Here is a 15,521-nt window from a genome sequence, read left to right as displayed (position 1 = left end):
GGCAATCGTAGCTTGATTGTCCTCGAATCTATGTTGGAACTGACGCGACTTAGAAGTTATAGGCCGGTTGGGTGCATAATTAAGTATCCACATTGGCAAGAACAATGAACAGTAAATAACAGTATGAGAAGGCATGGTTGCAACGACAGAGTGAAGTTGACAATGGAAAAAAGACTCTGGAGTTAACCCTTTACCGCCTGATTTTCTGGGTCAAAAATCGCTAATTTCACTTTTCCGGTTTTTAGTCTCGCCGTAAAGCTGACATTGTGACCTATCCAACGGTACCGAAATCATCTCTGTACGTTGATTTATGCTTGACAGATCGCGAAAGGGTTAGAGGTGGGGGAGTTCTTTCACATTTAAGATAGGCGAAAATTACCGGCCGGGCACATAAATAGACGGTCTGAAGACGCTGATCTTTAGTCACCCGGCTGCTGTCGTGTGTGGTGGTGCTCATACAATCGTTCCCACCATCCTTGACTGAATTTCAGCTCCAGTAACGTCTAGTCTTGTATCCATGCCACCTTGACTGCCTATTTCGAGGGGCTCGGGACTTTGTCGCGCTCTGCTGGACATTCACACTTATTGTCACTGCAAACCTACCTCCTCATAGGAGTTTTTAAGCTACAGCAATGAGAGATACAGTGGGGGGGAAATAAATATTCGTACACTTGAAAAATCGTATTTTAATGTATGTAAGTACACAAACTTAACAGGAAAAGTGATTTAAATTATGTATAGAGACGCATAGTATTCAAAAATACTATCAAAAGAAATTAAATCTCAATGCAACAAAAAACAATGCAACATGTTCACTTTTCGGGTGAAAAAAGTATTCGTACAAAACAATAAATCCGCATGATTTTAATTTAATACTTGGTTGAATACCCTTTATTCAGCTCAACAGATACAAGTCTATTTCTATACGTCTCGACCAATGATTTGCAGATGCTGACTGGTATTTTATACCCATGGTTGAATTCAACCATGTTTATACCATTCTTCTTGGCACACCACCTTAAGATTCTCAATGTTTGTTGGGGACCTTTTCTTAATTTGAATCTTCAAATATCGCCACAAATTTTCAATCGGATTTAAGTCCGGCGACTGGCTTGGCCATTCCATAACGTGTACATTTCTATCACCCCCCTTTTTTGGCTGTTTTCTAAGAAGTTCACGTTTTCTTTAATTTTTTTCGAAAAATTTACACGAACAAAAATGTCTTCATAGTGATCCGTCTGTAAGTAACCGAAATAAAATTTCACAAGAAATTGGAAATTGAAAATTTTATTTCGGTTATTTACAGACAGGTAACTTTGAAACTTGGTACACATATGTAAAAAATAAATCTATGACTTTTTTGTTCGTATAAATTTTTGAAAAAATGAAAGGAAGCGTGAAATTCTTAGAAAGCCGGTGTTTTTTTAAAGGCGACTTGAAAGTCCGATTTGGCGGTAAAGGGACAATGAAATATGACAATAGAATATAATAGAAGTGTCGGCACTGAAGAAATAGGCCCATGGCCTGTTGCCGATTCTTGTTCATAGAATATAATAGAAGTGTCGGCACTGAAGAAATAGGCCCATGGCCTGTTGCCGATTCTTGAATTTTTCGTGACTTGATTCACAATGGAACCGGCCTTTGGAATCCGATCTTTCCATAACTGACGATTGATTGAGATAGCTGCTGGACTTATTGCCTGGTCCGTAATTTGCTAGGCATTTTAAGACTGAACATATGCTCCTGCATGGCTTCGTCTAGTCTTTTCATGAAGGCGTTCATACTCGGAGCGTCAACGATGCCATCAAGGAGGCTGTTCCACATGTGGGTGACTCGAAGCGAGAAGAAATGTTGCCGCATGGATGTGTTACAACGCCGTTTTTTTTAGTTTATAGCTCGAGAAGAAATGTTGCCGCATGGATGTGTTACAACGCCGTTTTTTTAGTTTATAGCTGTGGCCCCTGGTGTTGGTTCTTGTTTCAAATTCTAGTAATCCTTCTGGAACCTTATATAAGCCATGAGTATACTTGTATGCTTCAATGAGTTCCCTACGCAGACGCCGATAACTGAGGCTTGGAGCTTCAAAATCTTTAATCTTTCCTCATAGGACTTGCCTTTCAAGCCCGGAATTATCCTTGTTGCACGTCTTTGAAAACTCTCTATTAAATTTTTGTACTTGTCAAGTTTCGGTAACCACACGAAGTTTCCAAACTCTAGGTTCGGGCGCACGACAGCAACAAACAACTGCTTTATCGCTTCTGCATCTAGGAACTCGAAAGAGCGTCTGATCAGTCCAAGTCGTTTATTGGCTTTATTAACTTATATGCTTAGAAAATTTCAACTCATTGTCGATATTAACTCCTAAATCTTTTTCCAGTGTCGACTTCGACATCATCACTCTGTCGTTGCAACCGTGTCTTCTCATACTGTAATCTTGCTGTTCATTATTCTGGCCAAGGTTGATTACTTTACATTTGTCAGCGTTAAAACGCAGCTGCCACTTATCAGCCCAGTCAACCAGCCTGTACTTGATGAAATGCACTGACTTGAAATTTTCTACGCATATTGAAGCTCGAGTTAATGAAGCCAATAAACGACTTGGACTGATCAGACGCTCTATTACGAGTACAGTACCTAGCTGCAGAAGCGATGAAGCTGTTCATCGCTGTCGTGCAGCCGAATTGAGTTTGGAAATGGTATGTGGTCACCAAAACTAGAAAAGGAGAAAAATTTAGTCAAGTGATCAATATTTTTTTATATTGGACACTCCGAAGCATTTGAAAAATTTGAATATACGTAATACAATTTTGACTGTGGTGGCCAAGATGTGCAACAAGGATAATTCCGGGATTAAAAGGCAAACCTTGCGAAGAAAGATTAAAGATTATGAAGCTTCCTAGCCTCTGTTATCGACGTCTGCGTGGTGACTTCATTGAAGTATACAAGTATATTCACGGTTTATACAAGGTCCCAGAAGGAGCCCTAGAATTTGAAACAAGAAGCAACACCAGGGGCTACGGCTATAAACTAAAAAAACTGCGATGTAACACATCCATGCGACAACATTTCTTCTCGCTTCGAGTCACTGAAATGTGGAACAGCCTCCCTGACAGCATTGTTGACGCTCCGAGTATGAAAGCCTTCAAGAACAGATTAGACGGGTCGCCTGCCGAAGACCACCACCGCCCTGTATGTAATTGACCATGATGATTCCTACCTTCCGGAACGTTGCCTTCAACACTTCTGGACACCCATATCTAGGTCGTGCGTCGAACCAGCCTTCGGTCAAACGGTCACTCGTCGACTGACGATAAATTTTGGAACAGAACTATGCTATATGAAATCTAACCTCAGATGCGGCGAACGTAAAATTACGTAATTTAACGATGCCCGGAAGTCATATTCGATCTTCGGCATGGTGGTGCACGGCAGGGTGTATGCAAGGCCTGAGGAGGACAAAGCCGAGTGGTTCACGGCTGATTGGTAGATGTCCGGAGATATCAAAGGCGTTCGATTCAGGGCTTATTGGCGCACAAAAATGGTGGTGCACGGCTGCGCTCCCGATTAGACGAAGCTCTGCGATTCGCAGGAGCATATGCTCAGTCTTGAAGTGCCTAGCACCTTACGGACCAGTAGTAAGTCTAGTAGCTATCTCAAACAGTCGTCAGTTATGGAAAGATCGGGTTCCAGAAGGCCGGATCCCTTGTGAAACCAAGTCACGAAAATTATATGAACCGGCAACAGGCCATGGGCCTATTTCTTCAGTGCCGGCTATTCTATTCTATAATTACAATGTAGAGCGAGTCGCGCCAAATTATTGGACAAAAGTTGCATATCAAAGACAGCTGTAGCACGGTTGTCCTCGAGTGACATTTTTTGCAACACGTGGATGTATTAAAAAAAAAGGCTTGCATTTTTAAATTACCGTAGCCTAAAGTTTATATGATTTAAATACAGTGCAAAAAAGCCTGCTATTAACGATTGAATGACTTCGTACATTTACCGCTGTTATATCTGATGAGGTTACTTTTAGAAAATGATTTCAAGTTGCCCATGTACACATATTTTTGAGACTCAGAAAATGGATAAAAGTCAAACATTCGATAGTGATCGATACAGTTATCGTGCTCCTGCAAGTCCCGACCAAACCAATATTTTTCTTCGGTCAAAGCTTATAAAATTTTCGCATAAAAAATGTATAATTGCCCCTTATCGCAATGAAACGTTAAAAAAAATTCAAAATGAATTTAGAGTAAGATAGAGGTACACAAAAAACTGTATGAAGTGTGATTGATCATTCTTGAACACTGCTTGAGGAAAAATATGACGCTTCAAGAGATAAAGATTTACTTTGAGCAAGGGGAAAGTTTAGGACGCAAAGTATTGGAACCAATCTGTGCGAAAGGATGAGTGCCGCTAGTGTGAGATAATATATTTTCTAATTATCGTTCAATTGTTTTGTAGCTCTTTTAAGAAATGTTTATGTCAGTGAATTTTTTGTGAAGCTCATGGCTTCTGTGGGCTCCTCGAAAGAGGGGACTGCGGGGAGCAGTCATCGGTCGCTTCCTCAAAGTTCTCAACAACAACAAGGAGGGGGCCAGAGCTTCCAACCCATGGATAAAGCTTCAAGCCAGACTGTCAAGGTTAGTTTTCTGAATGGTAATCACCATTGAGTGCTAAATGCTTATTAGGCTAGTTTATAACTTAGTGACTAGTATTTTGAATATTTTATTCCTGAATGATTTTAGGCCTAAATATTGATGAATGGAAATTTTACTCCTAGGTATATTTAGGTATATTTATGTGAGTTTGTAGTCCTCCTATTTCATTTTAGCTAAGCTATTATTTACTTTATTTGATGCTTATACTTATATATAGTCTAATAAATATATATCAATAATTGCAATATATCAATAATTGCAATGTGAAAAGACCCTGCCCATAAAAATATAATATTATTAGAGTGAAATTTTAGAATACTTAAATATCTAGTGTCATAGTGAATTTATACTCCATGTCAGTCCAAGACTGGCAAGACATATCGTCAAACAGAGTAATAAGGGACAGGTGGTCAAGGCGGGATAAATTGGGGCAGTCCTCTGCCATGGTGTAAAAATTTTATTGCAGCAAAACCAATTAAAATATTGCAAAACTAAAATAGTGACGCAAACTTCAATATTTTTCCTATCTACCTATGTAAGTTTGCAGCATAAAGGAAATTAAGAAATCATACATTTACTAGCTCTAAATAATTCCAGAAAAAAATGTTAAGAAGTGCTATTTCAAAGATGTACTTCTGTTATGGTCTGTTGTAAAAAATATTAGCCGTATTAAAAAATTTTGCTTAGAAAAAGTTGCAGACAGGTGTCAGCTTCAGAACTTCATTGACGTTATTTTCGTACCTCAATGCAAAACAAAATGGTCATTTCTGCACAACAGGGCATTAACAGAATTACAGAAGTATGTTTTCAAAATATTGCTATTCAAATTTCTTTAAGGGGTTTTTTAGAGCTAGTGAATGTATGATTTCTTAACTTCCTTTATGCTTCATAGATAGAAAAGATGAAGTTTACACAACTATTTTTAGGTTGCAATATTTCAATTAGCTTCACTGCTGTAACATTTTTGCGCCGTGGCAGAGGACTGTCCGACTTTACCTCACCCATCCCTTATTACCCCCATTTGATGGTATTGAGTTGAATCCTGCTACTTGAAAGATGACAGGGAATCTCATGTGGAGGTTAGGTCAGTTCACTCTTTAGTCAAATAATATAAAGTTAAATCTAATCTAACCTGATGCTGCAAGATTTTCTTTGCCCTACTTTGTTGCCAATGAACTTTATAACAACTCAAAATATATGAACAAAATTAATAGCACCAGTTTTCACAATTAAATTTGACATCAAAGAAAACATTGATTTAGCACCTGATTTTTTTTGTAAATATAGATGTTTCAAAAGTATTAATTATTTAACAACCCAGTTTTGTAAACAAATAGATCATTTGTATTGGAAGCTTGTACATGAGGAAGGTGGTGACGTGGCTGTTGATGTTCTTTTGAAAGATGATAGTGACTGCAGAGTATTGTTTAACTAGGACACAGGCCTCTATGAAAATATTAAGGCATTATTTATTAATTTATTAAATTTTATTGAAGTGTTTATTTATTAACGTGAAAAATTAGAAAAGAAGAATCTTCATTTCATTTTGTAATTTTCCAGTTGAACCCTAAGCTGGAGCTGAGCCACACTGAGCTTTTGAAGTTGCTGTCATACATGGAAGCTGAGCTGCAAGCTAGAGATGTTGTCATTGCTACACTCAAGGTTTGATATTCAGTAATATAATTATCAATTTTCTTATGGAAATATTATATGTTCTCGCTGAAATATTTCTTAAAAATCACTGAAATAATTTAAGATTTTTATCAATGATAATAATTGATCACAGTGACAAATGTTATTTTTCTGGTGTAATAGAAATGTACTTATTTGAGCAGACAGAACGAATCAAGAGCCTTCTAGCATATGGAAGAGGAGGAGTTCATGACCCAGTTCTGGCGCTGCAGCGTGATGCCTCCTGTGCCACATCAGCTGCTGCTCGTTCTGAAGGAGACAATGCCTCACAACTACACATGCGCAGCCTGCAGGACACGCAGCTCTCCCAGCTAGAGCATCTTATATCTCAGCAGCGCAAAGCTCATCAGCGCATGCGACATGTCCTCAGAGAGGCAGAAAAGGTTTTATCATGCACATTTGATACACTTGATATGCTAGGGGTTGGAACTTGGTTTTATTTAGGTCCAGTTAAACAAAAACTTCTGAATTAAATAAAAACTTCTGAATTAAGCAAAGATCTGGGTGTTCATGCTGTAACTCTTTGGTGTAATTTTATAAGGAATAATTTAGGGTCTATGAGATTGTTTAGCTGTCTGGATATGGACTGTGGTCTACCACATGTCAACCTTGTACTATGATGTTGAGCAAAGTGCATTTCCTATTTTCTATGATGTAAATTTCATTGTTGCAGTTCAATTTTAAGAGTTTACCATTTGTTTGGTATAAAGTCTTTATTGATCAACATAAATATAAATCAATAAAATTTTAGTATTATTAAGTTTGGTTATCAAAATAACAGAATGTCTGATAATTTACTTGAAAATATTATCGCATATATACGTACCTATATCTAAGAATTCCCATGCCTTGTAATATCTGTTGAAAATATAATTTTTCCATGCCAGCGCCATAGCCGCGTGGTTGGCGAGCTGGAGGAGGAGCGCAGAAAGCATGAGCACGACACGGCACAAGGAGATGATGTAGCATATGCACTCGAGCGGGACAGAACTCGCCTTAAGCAGGTTAGTCTGATGTTCACACTCGTGTAAGAAAGATTTTTCATGTCATCTTACAAATTCTTTAATTATAAATGACTGGTAGAGGAGCCCAGCATTGCCCAAAAATTGATATCCTTAAGATTTTAGAACCTCATACTTGTACTCTAATCCTGGAAATACCGTTTCACTTGAGAGTTCATCTTTGCTGCCATACTAATATCTTTTGAGCTGAATTTGTGTTAATTTTTGAAACCGATTTTCAAAATATGACTTGAAAAAAGCAGTTGAAGTCTGATTTTGAAAAAGGAAAAAAGATCTAAAATATTCCTTAAAAAATTGGGGGATTTAAATATTTATGTTCGAGTTGAATATTTATGTTTAATACAACCCTGTTTTATAATGCTAATGCTCAAATATCCTACTTACAAAACAGTTCTGTGCAACAAAAATTGTGCATTTGTACCTCATTAGGCAGCTAGTATTTTTTGTTGTTAATCGAAAATGAAGAACAACTGACGGTTCTTCAGGAATACAAGTGACACTTGCTACGTAGTTTCTTTAAAATGTGGAGTCTTGAATGTGTGATGACACTATCTATCAGAATATGCATAATTCTTTCCGGCATTGTGGTAGTTATGTATTCATGAGGTTGTTCCATGATTGCTAAGGCAAATAAGTGTTGGAACATATCATTCTATTGATGGAAAGTAGATGTGGTGTAACTGTAATAAAAATTGACCAATATTATGTAGTTGTGGACTATTAAATCTCATATATTTTTGTTTTAACTTTGTAGTATGATTGTGGTCAGACGATGGAGTCGGAGCGCACCCAGCGTCGCGCTGCTGAGGCAGAAGTGGCACGCCTTACAAGTGAACGCGAGCAGATGCAGCAGCAGCACAAACAGATGGTGCTGCTGCTGCTTGAAGACAGGAACAGACTGGCGCTACATGCTGCTCACTACCGCAACAGAGCTGAACAATTGGCTAAGGTCTCATTACCGTCTTCATTTAAGATTGGATATGATTTATGCCTGCCGTCTGTGTGATTAATTTATTTTAATCCTGGTTACGTTCTATGTATGATTCGCTTAGAACTTGAAATAATAAGACCATCTGAGACAAGACTGTGGATCTAATATGTATGCAAGATTGAGATTTACTTGATTTTCAGTATTCATGTTCATGAAAACTCTCTAGAAATTGAATATTGGATAAGCTTCAAGTGAACTACCTAGGTACTGCTTCTAGTTTTTGCTTTCGTTTGTAATAATTTTAAATTGAAGAAGTTGGACATCTTATGCAGCTTCAGAGGACGTCGAAGCAAGAACTGCTTGCTATTACCATTCCCAATTGAATGAAACACATATTTTGCCTAAAAGTTGCACCATATAAACTTTTAATTTAAAGTTCTTCCACTCTGCCTAATAAGGCCTCATTATTCACTTGTTAATCACGTCTGAGATCATGAGAAATCATGTCCAAATACAGATCAAACAATAATAAGAATAATAGCAAGTATAATATTAAACATTTATTAACATTTATTATTAAATAAAGGTGCATAGACAGGAGCGTTGTGGCACTACAGTGAACTCCTGAATTAACGTTGGCCTCGTGTCAAGTAAATTTATTTTTTCCATTAGTAATCATCATTCACTATTAAAATATTTTGCCAGATTTATTAGTTAAGATCAGTTAGTACATGAGTTGCAGGAAGAGCTTTCTTGTTGATGTTGGGATGTGGAGGTAAATACTATAACATTTGGAAATTTTACAATGTCAATATTTCTTGCAATGACATGAGAAAACTGTGGCATTTTGCGCTATTCCTGTGAGTATCTGAAGAAATGTGACAATATTCTAAGGTCAGGAGCTGAATATAACAAGTCAGTTTCATGTTATAATTACTAGAGTTAGTTATATTGTGTTTTTGGCCCTGTAGTTGGTGAGTGAAGAGAAAGGTCGCATCGACGGCATGGCGGAGGGTCTGGAGGAGGAAAGCAAGAAGAGCCTGCAGATGGAGGCTCAGATGGAGAAGCAGCTCGCGCTCTTCGATGCTGAACGCCAGCAGATGAGAGGACTGCTGCAGCGGCGCGACCACAGGTCTCTTCCTATCATATCCACCTATATCTTCACTTTGTATCATCATGCATTTGTTAAATTAGCTTGAGAAATTTCTGGTCTTCTTAATAACTTTTGTGGTTGAAGTAATAATCCTTGAAAAAGAACACAAATGCAATCTTTTCTATAGAATAAAGTTTCAAAAATACTTCCTGTTTGTAGCGTTGAACTTTACATGGTATGAGTTTTTTGAACATTAAAAATGATAAACGTTCATTAAAATGTATTGCTGCTGAGGCAACACTTACTTGCTCCTAACTCCATGGTCCCTGCAGACTGGAGGAGGTTGAGGCGCTGGTAGAGAAGCTGCAGCGGGACGTGGCCCACTACCAGAAGCAGCTTCAGGAGGCACATAACGTGGCCATGTTCCAGCAGCAGCAGCAGCAGTTGTCTGTGTCGCCCCCTCGTCTTGTGGGACCTCCTGCTGCTGCCCTGCACTCCCTTCCCTGCTCTACCCCTCCTGGTACTCGTCTATATTCACTGCAATAAGGGCTTCACTTCATGCCTAGATGACTGCGACCTATATATACTTTTGGCAACCCCTTTATCATCATGGCAACATTTTACCATTGATTTAAAAACGTTTTTTATTCACATCTGCCCTCTCGATTTGAGTTTTTTTTTGTGTTTAATATTTCTGTGTACTCTGGTGATTGCCGTCATTCCTGCCACAATTTCCCCACTAAAACTATCAAGTGATATTAGGATATATTCAACTACAATTAATTCCTGATCTGAATCAGGAATTGGCATTTTGTTAGTCAAGCTATTTATAAGTCTAGATAATTTTCAAATGCAAGTCTTTTATTGTTTTTCTTTATTCTCTTTGAACATTTGTGCGCCTAGTGCCGTTGTATCAGAACTCGCTTGTAGTGTACATATAGCAGCTTACATGCTACGTAATGAGTACATGTAGCGGCTTACATGCTACATAATGCGTGCATGTAGCTGCTTACATGCCTCATAATTAGTACATGTAGCGGCCTACATGCCTCATAATCAGTACCTACATGTAGCGGCCTACATGCCTCATAATCAGTACATGTAGCAGCCTACGTGCCTCATAATCAGTACATGTAGCGGCCTACATGCCTCATAATCAGTACTTGTAGCGGCCTACATGCCTCATAATCAGTACATGTAGCGGCCTACATGCCTCATAATCAGTACAGGTAGCGGCCTTTATGCCTCATAATCAGTACATGTAGCGGCCTTTATGCCTCATAATCAGTACATGTAGCGGCCTACATGCCTCATAATCAGTACATGTAGCGGCCTTTATGCCTCATAATCAGTACATGTAGCGGCCTACATGCCTCATAATCAGTACATGTAGCGGCTTACATGCCTCATAATTAGTACATGTAGCGGCTTACATACCTCATAATTAGTACATGTAGCGCCATCTGCCATTGATGGGTTTAGCTTGAGAAGTTGTCAATGGTTGACTGTAAGGGCATCAAGAGCACAAACGATTTTTGATAGGATGGCTCCTGAACATAGTTAATGCAACTATTGATATGTTTACAGTATTGGGGTCTTGAACATGATTGTTAATGCAAATATTGTTATGTTTATTTGTGTTTATTTATGTTTATTTATGTTTATTTATTACTTTTATTTGTTATGTTTACAGCGTTGACGCCGTCAGTGACAGCGTCGGTGGTGAGTGGAGTGAGCCTAAGCCAGGCCTCTAACATGGTTAGCCTGCCCTCCCTGAGCCCCAACACCTGCACCTCTTCCCTGGCTCCCTCTGATGTATCCGGCGCCCCACCTGGCCAGTCCTCTACCCTGCCTCCTTCCGTGCGTCTTGCCCCAGCCTCTAAGCCTCGGCCTCAGCCTCCACAGCTGCCAGCCAAGCCGCCTCAGCTCAGCCACCAGCCTGCGAGACAGGCAGGTCAGTCGCTTGCCATATTAAACTCAAAAGTGCAGTTGCTTGCCTGCAATGATTCTCGTATGAATTCTGCATTCACATTTCGGTTGATCAGAACTCAATTATGCTCTGTAAATGTTTGAGCGTTTGGATCCACTGAATAATGAATCATGTTAATCTGTATGCATGAAATTACCATTAATTTGCTATTACATTATTATATTCACAAAGTATATTGAAGATTCTATATTCTCCTTCAGGTACTTTACCTCCCCCTAAAGTAGCGGCGCGTGTGAGAGCTTCCTCCCCAGGCAGTGAGGATTCATCCAATCACTCGCAGCTGTTATCTAGTCAATCCCTCGCTAGTCATCCTTCCGCGTCCTCAGCTCACGCACATTCATATTCACCTTATCCAATAAGCACACATTCCGCGTGCTTAGTTGCCAATGAAACTACTGGCATTTCCTCACCGCTGCTAGGCGGAGCCAGCTATGATTCACCTTTAAGTTTGACTCATCTTGGAGGAGGCACTTACGAATCATCAGGTATGAATCTCATGGGCCAGGGAGGCTTCGAGAATCAAGCTTCCTTGGCCAGCACTGGACACAGCAAAGCCGTGCAGCTCTCCGCCACCGTTAATTCTGTTCCCGTTTCCTTGCCCAGTGAGTCAAGCTGACGGCATCGTTTGCTCATGTATTCGAACTCCGTGTTGAATGACGTAATATTCTTACTTTATTAGAGTATATTAACTATTCTTCAATGGCTGGACAGTATTTTATTGTTGAGCTTTATTTGCTCGATGTGTTCTGTTGTTCACTCGTGTAGTCCTGTGTTAAATTCTCATGCAATATCGCCCATTTAATTGCCATTTCTGCGCATTGGGTTTTCAATTTATGAAATTCTTTAGAACATTTTTCAGTCACGTCATATTGTGTACTACTTCATTTGATGCTGTATAACAGTTTCTCCATGTTTCATTATATACTGACAGCTTGTATTATGTTCTCGGAAACAGGCATGGTTATTCTAAGAAGCTATTTTTGTAGGACTTTAGTTGTGTTGCTTGTGCAGCGACTGGCATAGCCCGTGCAGTGCAGCCGCCACGTGCTGTTCTGTATGCTTCAAACCAAGGCGACGAATGCGTGTCCACTGCCTCGGTTGTTGGTGGCAGTGCCGCTTCTCATGGCAGCAGTGCCACGTCTCATGGCAGTGCCACGTCCCAGGTGGTGCAGTTGTCACCGCGAGTAAACGTGTCAGCTACAGGCACTGGCAAAGTCATCGCAAGTAACCAAGGCGGCAAATTCACTTTCCAAGTGAGTACCACATCCTCACACAACCACAATAGTAATTCTAGTAATATAAATAACAATTATCATCATGATGTGGTCAATCAGCAGCTGCAGTCTTCGCCTCGTAAGCCTCTTCCGCCCGCTCGGTCAGCTAGCAACAGTTCAGTATCTCGTCCTTGCGTACCTAGCAGCAGCAGCAGCAGCGCTCGTCTTCTCACCAATAGCAACGCTTGCAGTCGTCTTGTTCCTCCTCCTCTACCCCCAAATAAACCTCATTTATCTAAAAGTGATTCGCCAATCAGCGTTGAGGTGAAGCCCCACAAGCTGGGGCCTCAGACCCTCAAGTTTGGCATCACAATCAGCAAGTCGACAGGCGTTTTCAGCGATGATCCTACGGTGGGCATCACAAGAAGGGAGGCGACTCAGGTGAGGTTCTCTCCCTGCCCGTTTGCTCCTCAAGACGAGGGAGGTACCAGAGCCTTCTTGAGACAATGCATCGGTGTTTCTAGTGACGCCTCAAAACCTGCGATAATTCCTCAAAAAGGAAACAAACGCAATGTTGTTAAAATGATTTCAATAGATGATCATTACTATTTTTTGTGCCGTCACTTGCTCTGGTATTTAGCAGCCATTTATTCAATGCGACACTCATGCTCGTTCTCTTGAAGGCCTCGGGTGTATCCAGCTTCAGTGCTTCGCCAAGTCCTTCCCGATTTTCTAGTCAAAATGTGTTCACCTCTTCTGGAGGTATTGAAATATAGCATCCCTCTGCCTGACTTGTTCGCATCGCCACATTTGCCTACTGATGTCCCTCCTCACCTCTTCTGCGTGTATCTCATGAGTTTGCTTCTTCAATACGCACATTTATATCACCTATTGTCTACAAATATCCTCGCAATTAACTGCAACAATATATGCATACTGAAGTGCTAACGACTCTTGCCTTATCCATTATATGTGTAACATTTTTAATCTGATGCAAACATAGTGTGATGCTCGCATTTCATGAGTATACTCTGCTAAGGGCGTCTCTTTCTTGTAATTTTTAGTGTGAAACTTTGATCCTGATTGTTGTGTCATTTACAAGACCAACTACCGTGTTATTCTGAGCGATTTATGTTATTTTATTGAGCTTAGGTTTACTGAAAGATTGCATACCAGCAACAAAGCCTTCAAGTTCATTTGAGAACACATTCTGAAAATAAATTCTTATTTGTTTTAACTTTTAATTAACCTTGTGAGGTATTATTCGTGCCCTTGTAAGTTATCAGTCTCGAGAACAAGTGACATGAATTTGGAGATACGAGTTTCTAGGATGAGTGTCGAGCCTTTGTCTGCTGTATTTTCGGCTTCATCTTCCTCGTTATGTGTGATACAACTGCGTGAAATAGAATGTTCCCTTTGTTTCTTATGTACTTTCTAACGTTGAAGTGCGCTCTATAAGCATAATAACTTGAATTTAACCTCAGTTTTCTTTCCAGTTATTTTCCATTTTTCTCGAACTGTCAATCGTTCATGACAAGTTCAGACGAGAATAGGTACTTGAATTTTTCATCTTATTAAAATCACTCATTATAGTTCAACAAATTTTCAGTGTATTCTTGAAAGACTGATTTTTTTAGAGTTACGAATGAATTTTGCTTATCTTACGCCAATTTTAATTTCAGGTGACCCAAACTTCGTAGGTGTGTCTTGGCATCTGAAACTAAAGAAGACAACTTGAGTGAACCCGCACTAGTGGAACAACCATCGCTACCTTCACTTCTGCAGGGGATTGTTGTAAAAGTTCTGTACGGATCGCTCCTCTTATTGTAATCGGGACCGTCTAAATGTTCTTGTTAAGCTATTTTCGTATGGCAACATCTGGCCTGTACAAGATTGAACCTGTAGCCTCTTGTTCATCTAAATTTTGTATTTAATGCAATTGTTGATTATATTTCGTAGTGTGGTCTGATCTTTCATTCAGTGTCTGACATGACCACTTTGTTCTTAACAGTTATTTGTATTATTGTCTGATCATCAGACTCTGAGAAAGGCATTAGTTGTTCACAATTAGTTGTCTGATCATATTGGCCGGAAAAAGATTTCCGCCATTCGAGGAGAGCTTCAAGGATGCCGAATGTGACCAATGAATCAGCGGCATTATGTATAATGTAAACTGACATTTATTTAAGTATGATGAGGCTCTGTTTTATATAAGCTATGCAGGCGACTGACATAATGGCAGCGTACTTGCTTGGCTCCGACTATAGTAGATGCTTGCAATGCTGTCGGTTAGTTGCATTTCTTATGCTGTCCAAGACTATTTGATAATTTATTTTAAAATATGATTACCCTTCTCTACAATGATCTGTACTACTCTTACTGCAATTTTGATAGTCATTGTTCAGTATAATTCCTTAGTGTTTTTGAGTGTATTTAGCACTTGAATCTTGTCTCGTTTTTATTATTTTATTTTTAAGCAGCAGAATGTTTTGCATCAAAATATTTTTTCTGTGATAGTGTTTATTTTGCTCCCAACTTTGTGTCTTTTATAACTAATAATGTCCGGTGTCATAGGTAGCTGAAAGATTTTCCACGCACACATTTGTAACCTGATCCCATAGGTGCTACTTCTCTCCAATATATTATCAACGCTCTAACATGACATTTTCACCGCTCTCAGCCAAGTCAGTTGGCTGAGGTGCAGCATAAATCTTATTCCATACCTAGATTGCAATGATGGTTAGCAGGGCTGGAACCATTCTATCAAGAACTGTTACGAGTTGGCAACTCCACCAGCCAGTCACTAACGGCTTTAATGCCGCTATGTATGCTTAAAAGAAATATGCTGCTAGCCTGCTATGTATAATGGCAGAAATATGCTGCTATGTATACTTGAGCAAGTTTTGATGTACGGTCTT

General features: G+C 39.4%; 1 protein-coding gene across 2 annotated transcripts; it reads left to right on the top strand.

Annotated features, from left to right (window-relative positions):
* Window positions 1-4,343: 4,343 nt before the first annotated feature.
* Window positions 4,344-15,032, top strand: LOC108677832 (CTTNBP2 N-terminal-like protein). Of its 2 annotated transcripts, none has more exons than XM_018166132.2 (11): window positions 4,344-4,643; window positions 6,222-6,323; window positions 6,497-6,736; window positions 7,241-7,357; window positions 8,145-8,324; window positions 9,278-9,438; window positions 9,732-9,919; window positions 11,093-11,353; window positions 11,590-11,991; window positions 12,401-12,642; window positions 14,286-15,032. In XM_018166132.2, the coding sequence occupies exons 1-11, from the start codon at window positions 4,509-4,511 to the stop codon at window positions 14,301-14,303; spliced, it is 2,046 nt and encodes a 681-aa protein (XP_018021621.1). In that variant the 5' UTR covers window positions 4,344-4,508; the 3' UTR covers window positions 14,304-15,032. The 2 variants fall into 2 exon arrangements, with proteins under 2 accessions (XP_018021621.1, XP_018021613.1); XM_018166124.2 differs by having other exon boundaries at window positions 8,130-8,324.
* Window positions 15,033-15,521: the final 489 nt, after the last annotated feature.

The sequence above is a fragment of the Hyalella azteca genome, unplaced genomic scaffold, assembly GCF_000764305.2.
Source record: "Hyalella azteca isolate HAZT.00-mixed unplaced genomic scaffold, Hazt_2.0.2 contig6974, whole genome shotgun sequence".
Classification (NCBI taxonomy): domain Eukaryota; kingdom Metazoa; phylum Arthropoda; class Malacostraca; order Amphipoda; family Hyalellidae; genus Hyalella; species Hyalella azteca.
The sequence above is the reverse complement of the archived record's forward strand: the minus strand, read 5'-3'. Positions and strand labels throughout refer to the sequence as shown.

Excerpts from the sequence above, each read along its gene's own strand:
- LOC108677832 (XM_018166124.2), top strand. The coding sequence starts at position 4,509 with ATGGCTTCTGTGGGCTCCTCGAAAGAGGGGACTGCGGGGAGCAGTCAT. Across the intron at positions 4,644-6,221 it reads CTTCAAGCCAGACTGTCAAG|TTGAACCCTAAGCTGGAGCT; the intron begins GTTAGTTTTCTG and ends GTAATTTTCCAG. Across the intron at positions 11,992-12,400 it reads TGTTCCCGTTTCCTTGCCCA|CGACTGGCATAGCCCGTGCA; the intron begins GTGAGTCAAGCT and ends TTGCTTGTGCAG.